The sequence below is a fragment of the Oncorhynchus masou genome, unplaced genomic scaffold (assembly GCF_036934945.1).
Source record: "Oncorhynchus masou masou isolate Uvic2021 unplaced genomic scaffold, UVic_Omas_1.1 unplaced_scaffold_1846, whole genome shotgun sequence".
In the NCBI taxonomy this organism is placed as follows: domain Eukaryota; kingdom Metazoa; phylum Chordata; class Actinopteri; order Salmoniformes; family Salmonidae; genus Oncorhynchus; species Oncorhynchus masou.
This window is the reverse complement of record NW_027016627.1, coordinates 97,476-105,282: the sequence shown is the minus strand read 5'-3', so window position 1 is coordinate 105,282 and position 7,807 is coordinate 97,476. Positions and strand designations below refer to the sequence as shown.

At 52.6% G+C, this 7,807-nt stretch overlaps 1 protein-coding gene across 1 annotated transcript in view; it reads left to right on the top strand.

Moving 5' to 3' along the window:
• Positions 1-3,152: 3,152 nt before the first annotated feature.
• Positions 3,153-7,807, top strand: part of LOC135538939 (uncharacterized) — a gene marked incomplete at its 5' end in the record, with an annotated part of 9,024 nt that continues 4,369 nt past the window's right edge. Inside the window, 2 exons of the mRNA XM_064964817.1 lie at positions 3,153-3,601; positions 3,727-3,991. Of these exons, the coding sequence (XP_064820889.1) occupies positions 3,153-3,601; positions 3,727-3,991 (714 nt within the window). The remainder of the gene's footprint in view (positions 3,602-3,726; positions 3,992-7,807) is intronic.

Genomic DNA, 7,807 nt, shown 5'->3' with positions numbered 1-7,807 from the left:
TCTCTCCCTCGCCCTCTCCCTCTTGTCCCTGTTATGTTATCTTACTGGGGCCGTGTGGTGTTGTGTAGAGAGAAACGGTGCGGAGCAGAGGGGTGTGGTGTGGAGCAGACAGGAAAGGTGCGGAACAGTGTGGTACAGAGCAGAGAGGTGCGGATAGGAGAGGAGGAGAGGAGAGGAGAGGAGAGGGAGGAGAGGAGAGGAGAGGAGAGAGGAGTGGTGCGGAGAGGAGAGGAGAGGAGAGGAGAGGAGAGGAGAGGTGCGGAGAGGAGAGGAGAGGAGAGGGAGAGGAGAGGAGAGGAGAGGAGAGGAGAGGAGAGAGGAGAGGAGAGGAGAGAGGAGAGGAGAGGGAGAGGAGAGGTAGTGCTGATAACACAGGTGAATGATAACTGTAGTAAAGGGATGACAGGTGGGCCCTGCCTGATCTCCAATGGACCGTGTGACATCAGCGATGTAGCGCTAATGGCAGCCTAAGCTACGGTGCCTGACTGAGCTATCTATCAGCATTTAATAACGCCATGCCACCCCTAATAACCACTATACAACCTCCCTCCCTCATGGATTTTTGATGTCATTTCTTTCCTAAAGAGAAATCCACTCGTGACACGAATCTACAGTAAAACTAAAGCCCATCCACAGAACGTTCCAAGCCAATTTATATTAATTAAAGATGAAAATACACCAATCAGGAGTAAGTGCATCTATGAGCTCTCATTTCCTTTCATGTTGAATATATTCCTAGTGCGTCACTGTGGTGTTCAATTTGTGCCATCTTCAGAAATCTACAATACAGATGGATCTCCATTGTGATGTGATAACTGTGGCAGACAGGGCAGACAGACTGTGGGGGCAGGGCAGACTGTGGACAGGGCAGTCTGTGGCCAGGGGCAGACTGTGGGCAGGGTAGACTGTGGGCAGGGTAGACTGTGACCAGGGGCAGACTGTGGACAGGCCAAACTGTGGACAGGCAGATTGTGGCCAAGGCAGACTGTGGGCAGGGCAGACTGTGGGCAGGGCAGACTGTGGACAGGGCAGACTGTGGGCAGGGCAGACTGTGGGCAGGGCAGACTGTGGGCAGGGCAGACTGTGGGCAGGGCAGAGACTGTGGACAGGGCAGACTGTGGACAGGGACAGACTGTGGCCAGGGCAGATTGTGGACAGGGCAGATTGTGGACAGGGCAGACTGTGGACAGGGCAGGGCAGACTGTGGGCAGGGCAGACTGTGGGCAGGGCAGACTGTGGGCAGGGCAGACTGTGGGCAGGCAGATTGTGGGCAGGGCAGACTGTGGACAGGGCAGACTGTGGGCAGGGCAGACTGTGGGCAGGGCAGACTGTGGGCAGGGCAGATTGTGGGCAGGGGCAGACTGTGGGCAGGGCAGACTGTGGACAGGGCAGACTGTGGGCAGGGCAGACTGTGGGCAGGGCAGACTGTGGCCAGGGCAGATTGTGGACAGGGCAGATTGTGGACAGGGCAGACTGTGGACAGGGCAGACTGTGGACAGGGCAGACTGTGGACAGGGCAGACTGTGGACAGGGCAGACTGTGGCCAGGGGCAGACTGTGGGCAGGGCAGACTGTGGCCAGGGCAGATTGTGGCCAGGGCAGACTGTGGACAGGGCAGACTGTGGACAGGGCAGACTGTGGACAGGGCAGACTGTGGACAGGGGCAGACTGTGGACAGGGCAGATTGTGGACAGGACTGTTTGGGCAGTGTGACTGTGGGCACAGGGCAGGGGCAGACTATGGAGAGAGGGAAAGAGAGAGTGTGTGTTTGTGTGGTATGGAGAGAGGTTTGGTATGGAGAGAGGTTTGGTATGGAGAGAGTGTGTGTGTTTGGTATGGAGAGAGAGAGAGTGTGTTTGTGTTTGGTATGGAGAGAGTGTGTGTGTGTATGGAGAGAGGTTTGTGTTTGGTGTGGAGAAAGTGTGTTTGTGTTTGGTGGAGAGTGTGTGTGTGTGTTTGGGGAGAGAGTGTTTGTGTGTGTGTTTGGAGAGAGAGAGTGTGTGTGTGTGTGTTTTTGGGGAGAGGGTGTGTGTTTGGAGAGAGGGAAGGGTTGGTTAATAGTCCCTACCTCCTTCACTAATCACGCATACATCAATATCAGATAAGGGGTCAGGGGTCAAAATGCAATGATTCCCAATTGAACTGAAATAAATCCCTCCTCCCAGAGGGAGAAGGCACCAGCGAGGCTCACAGTGCATTAAAACAGCAGACACCAAGCTAGCAGATAACGAGGGGGCCAGCCTCAGAGATACCCCACCTCCCAGTCCGCTGGTCCCGGGGGCTTCAGCTTCCTGGAGATAATGATGGGATGGACACACTAACAAAACAGCAGCACTGGGGAAAATCCTCTTCAGCCTTCCACTCATGTGAGACCAGACCAGTTCCAAAGCCTAGACCAGAACAACCCAGTCTATCCCAGACCAGAACAGCCCAGTCTATCCCAGACCAGACCAGTTCCAAAGCCTAGACCAGAACAACCCAGTCTATCCCAGGCCAGAACAACCCAGTCTATCCCAGACCAGAACAGCCCAGTCTATCCCAGACCAGAACAACCCAGTCTATCCCAGACCAGAACAATCCAGTCTATCCCAGACCAGAACAGCCCAGTCTATCCCAGACCAAAACAGCCCAGTCTATCCCAGACCCGAACAGCCCAGTCTATCCCAGACCAAAACAGCCCAGTCTATCCCAGACCAAAACAGCCCAGTCTATCCCAGACCAGAACAACCCAGTCTATCCCAGACCCGAACAGCCCAGTCTATCCCAGACCAAAACAGCCCAGTCTATCCCAGACCAGAACAACCCAGTCTATCCCAGACCAGAACAGCCCAGTCTATCCCAGACCAGAACAACCCAGTCTATCCCAGACCAGAACAGCCCAGTCTATCCCAGACCAGAACAACCCAGTCTATCCCAGACCAGAACAATCCAGTCTATCCCAGACCAGAACAGCCCAGTCTATCCCAGACCAGAACAACCCAGTCTATCCCAGACCAGAACAGCCCAGTCTATCCCAGACCAGATGGAAACAGTCTAGACAGACAGAGATGGATAGAGAGATGTGTGTTGTTAGGTTCACATCAACTTCCTCATATTATTGCTGAGGGACCGAGCTCATTTCAGCAGGGGAAATGTAGCCGTTTCCTGCCCCAGAGTCCAGAGTCCAGAGTCCAGAGCCCAGAGTCCAGAGTCCAGAGCCCAGATCCCAGAGTCCAGAGTTCAGAGTCCAGAGTCCAGAGTTCAGAGTCCAGAGTCCAGATCCCAGAGTCCAGAGCTCAGAGTCCAGAGTCCAGAGCCCAGATCCCAGAGTCCAGAGCCCAGAGCTCAGAGCCCAGAGCTCAGAGTCCAGAGTCCAGAGTCCAGAGCCCAGAGTCCAGAGTCCAGAGCTCAGAGTCCAGAGCCCAGAGCCCAGAGTCCAGAGCCCAGAGCTCAGAGTCCAGAGTCCAGAGCTCAGAGTCCAGAGTCCAGAGTCCAGATCCCAGAGTCCAGAGTTCAGAGTCCAGAGTCCAGAGTTCAGAGTCCAGAGTCCAGATCCCAGAGCCCAGAGTCCAGAGCCCAGAGCCCAGAGTCCAGAGCCCAGAGCCCAGAGCCCAGAGTCCAGAGTCCAGAGCCCAGATCCCAGAGTCCAGAGCCCAGATCCCAGAGTCCAGAGTCCAGAGTCCAGAGTCCAGAGCCCAGAGTCCAGAGTCCAGAGCCCAGAGCCCAGATCCCAGAGTCCAGAGTCCAGAGCCCAGAGCCCAGAGCCCAGAGTCCAGAGTCCAGAGCCCAGAGCCCAGAGTCCAGAGCCCAGAGCCCAGAGTCCAGATCCCAGAGTCCAGAGTCCAGAGCCCAGATCCCAGAGTCCAGAGTCCAGAGCCCAGAGCCCAGAGTCCAGAGCCCAGAGCACAGATCCCAGAGTCCAGAGTCCAGAGCCCAGAGCCCAGAGCCCAGAGCCCAGAGTCCAGAGTCCAGAGTCCAGAGCCCAGAGCCCAGAGCCCAGAGCCCAGACAGACGTGTGTTATGGGGCTCTTTGAACTGTATCATTGTTTGAATTGGGGTTTATCTTCTTATACTAATCCTCAGTACACATAGAAAACAAAGAGAGTGAGTCGAAACGAAGCAGATATGGAGAGTATAGTTGACCTTGCTGTACGTACAGTCTACAGTGTAATATGGACTCGGCACACAGGATTCAGTGGAAAGCATTGGTACGGTACTACAGACTGAGACATCTGGAACAAAGTGACCAAAAGCAGAGCAGAGCTGTGTGCAGCACAAGGTTCAGGTTCAAGTGTTTCCGTTTGACCCCCAGGCTGACTTGCTGTGTCCTGTCTGTGTCCTGTCTGTGCCCTGTCTGTGTCCTGTCTGTGTCCTGTCTGTGCCCTGTCTGTGCCTGTCTGTCCGTGTCCTGGCTTACAGGGAGACCAGGGACGAAATGAGGACCAGGCCAGAGAGTCAGAGACGTTGAGCTCAAGCTCTCCGGGGTCACACAATTAATTCAGACTAAATTATTTCACCCGTACCGGCTAATCGATACCATTCGGCAATACATGCACCTGCAGAGCCGCGCTCTGGTAGCAGGCGGGAGGGGGGGGTCTGGGCTTTTCTTTATTATTTATTTATCATTTTCATTACACCCCCCCCCACACACACACACACACAGACACACACACACACACACACGGAGGAGGCAAGCAATTATTGAGATGGGACCCAGGTGGCCCTCCATCACTCTTCCCACTTGAGCGCAGCGGCGGCGCATTGACGGCTAATCGATTACTGCTCTCATGAAAGCAGCAGCGTGCCCCCTGACCCTGCCGGTAAGCTCCCTGTCTGACAGCTGACAGGAGGAGTGCTTTATTTGACTGAATTACAAAACTGCAGTGCTCCGGGCTTTTCTCTCTGCTCTGCTACCCACACCACCACAAGAGGAGGAGAAGAGGAGGGTGAAGTGGGTGATGGGTAATTTGTTGCTTTTCACAATGTCGAGAGGACACAGAGAAGTGGTCGTTGTAAAACGAAGGTGTCATTGCGTCTTAATTGATCTCTGGAGAGTTTGGAGAGGTCCGCCGTACACGCCCGTACCTGTCCGTACCTGCCCGTACCCGCCCAGTCAGTCGCTCGCTGTGACTTATGGGTTGTTACAACACACGCGAGGTGTTTGAGGTGACCTGATCTCCTCAGGGATGATAGAGATATGTTTTAGCTTTCATACAAGACTGATGGAATAGACAGAAGGTCAGAGAGAACAGAGAGAGAACTGAGAGAACAGAGAGAACAGAGAGAACAGAGAGAGAACAGAGAGGAACAGAGAAAACAGAGAGAGAACAGAGAGAGCAGAGAGAGAACAGAGAGAGAACAGAGGGAACAGAGAGAGCAGAGAGAGAACAGAGAGAGAACAGAGAGAACAGAGAGAGAACAGAGAGAGAACAGAGAGGGAACAGAGAAAACAGAGAGAGAACAGAGAGAGAACAGAGAGAGCAGAGAGAGAACAGAGAGAGAACAGAGAGGGAACAGAGGAAACTGAGAGAGAACAGAGAGGGAACAGAGAAAACAGAGAGAGAACAGAGAGAGCAGAGAGAGAACAGAGAGAGAACAGAGGGAACAGAGAGAGCAGAGAGAGAACAGAGAGAGAACAGAGAGAGAACAGCGAGGGAACAGAGAACACAGAGAGAGAACAGAGAGAGAACAGAGAGAACAGAGAGAGAACAGAGAGAACAGAGAGAACAGAGAGAGAACAGAGAGAGAACAGAGAGAACAGAGAGAACAGAGAGAGAACAGATAGGGAACAGAGAAAACAGAGAGAGAACAGAGAGAGAACAGAGAGAACAGAGAGAGAACAGAGAGAACAGAGAGAACAGAGAGGGAACAGAGAAAACAGAGAGAGAACAGAGAGAGAACAGAGAGAGCAGAGAGAGAACAGAGAGAGAACAGAGAGAACAGAGAGAGCAGAGAGAGCAGAGAGAGAAACAGAGAGAGAACAGAGAGAACAGAGAGAGCCGAGAGAGAGCAGAGAGAGAACAGAGAGAGAACAGAGAGAACAGAGAGAGAACAGAGAGAACAGAGAGAACAGAGAGAGAACAGAGAGGGAACAGAGAAAACAGAGAGAGAACAGAGAGAACGTCTTCTGTTTCTCCATTGTTCTCCACAGCTACAGACTAACAATAACACAGCTGTAGGAAACACAGCATTGTGTTTTCTAATTGGTTTAAGGCATCTCGTCTAATATTGAATCTTTCCTTTTGATTTGCATAAACTCCTTCTGGGGATTTATCAAATATCAGCATTAAGGTTGAAAAAGGTAGGGTATACTGCCATGTTATGGTGTTGTCTTAGGTCGGCAGGTAGCCTAGTGGTTTGAGGCAGGTAGCCTAGTGGTTAGAGGCAGGTAGCCTAGTGGTTAGAGGCAGGTAGCCTAGTGGTTAGAGGTAGGTAGCCTAGTGGTTAGAGGCAGGTAGCCTAGTGGTTAGAGGCAGGTAGCCTAATAGTTAGAGGCAGGAAGCCTAGTGGTTAGAAGCAGGTAGCCTAGTGGTTAGAGGCAGGTCGCCTAGTGGTTAGAGGTAGGTAGCCTAGTGGTTAGAGGCAGGTAGCCTAGTGGTTAGAGGCAGCTAGCCTAGTGGTTAGAGACAGGTAGCCTAGTGGTTAGAGGCAGGTAGCCTAATGGTTAGAGGCAGGAAGCCTAGTGGTTAGAAGCAGGTAGCCTAGTGGTTAGAGGCAGGTCGCCAAGTGGTTAGAGGCAGGTAGCCTAGTGGTTAGAGGCAGGTAGCCTAGTGGTTAGAGACAGGTAGCCTAGTGGTTAGAGGCAGGTAGCCTAATGGTTAGAGGCAGGTAGCCTAGTGGTTAGAGGCAGCTAGCCTAGTGGTTAGAGACAGGTAGCCTAGTGGTTAGAGACAGGTAGCCTAGTGGTTAGAGGCAGGTAGCCTAATGGTTAGAGGCAGGAAGCCTAGTGGTTAGAAGCAGGTAGCCTAGTGGTTAGAGGCAGGTCGCCAAGTGGTTAGAGGCAGGTAGCCTAGTGGTTAGAGGCAGGTAGCCTAGTGGTTAGAGACAGGTAGCCTAGTGGTTAGAGGCAGGTAGCCTAGTGGTTATAGGCAGCTAGCCTAGTGGTTAGAAGCAGGTAGCCTAGTGGTTAGAGGCAGGTCGCCTAGTGGTTAGAGGTAGGTAGCCTAGTGGTTAGAGGCAGGTAGCCTAGTGGTTAGAGGCAGCTAGCCTAGTGGTTAGAGGCAGCTAGCCTAGTGGTTAGAGGCAGGTAGCCTAGTGGTTAGAGGCAGGTAGCCTAGTGGTTAGAGGCAGCTAGCCTAGTGGTTAGAGGCAGGTAGCCTAGTGGTTAGAGGCAGGTAGCCTAATAGTTAGAGGCAGGAAGCCTAGTGGTTAGAGGCAGGTAGCCTAGTGGTTCGAGGCAGCTAGCCTAGTGGTTAGAGGCAGCTCACCTAGTGGTTCGAGGCAGCTAGCCTAGTGGTTAGAGGCAGCTCACCTAGTGGTTCGAGGCAGCTAGCCTAGTGGTTAGAGGCAGCTCACCTAGTGGTTCGAGGCAGCTAGCCTAGTGGTTAGAGGCAGCTCACCTAGTGGTTCGAGTCAGCTAGCCTAGTGGTTAGAGCGTTGGACTAGTAACTGAAAGGTTGCTAGATTGAATCCCCGAGCTGACAAGGTAATCTGTCAAATCTGCCATTCTGCCCCCAATCTGAACAGGCAGTTAACCCACTGTTCCTAGGCCATCATTGAAAATATGAAGTTATTCTTAACTGACATGCCTAGTTAAATAAAGGTTAAATAAAAATACAAAATGTCTATAAACTGTTGAAGTTTACCAGTAAACTACTAGTGGCCTTATT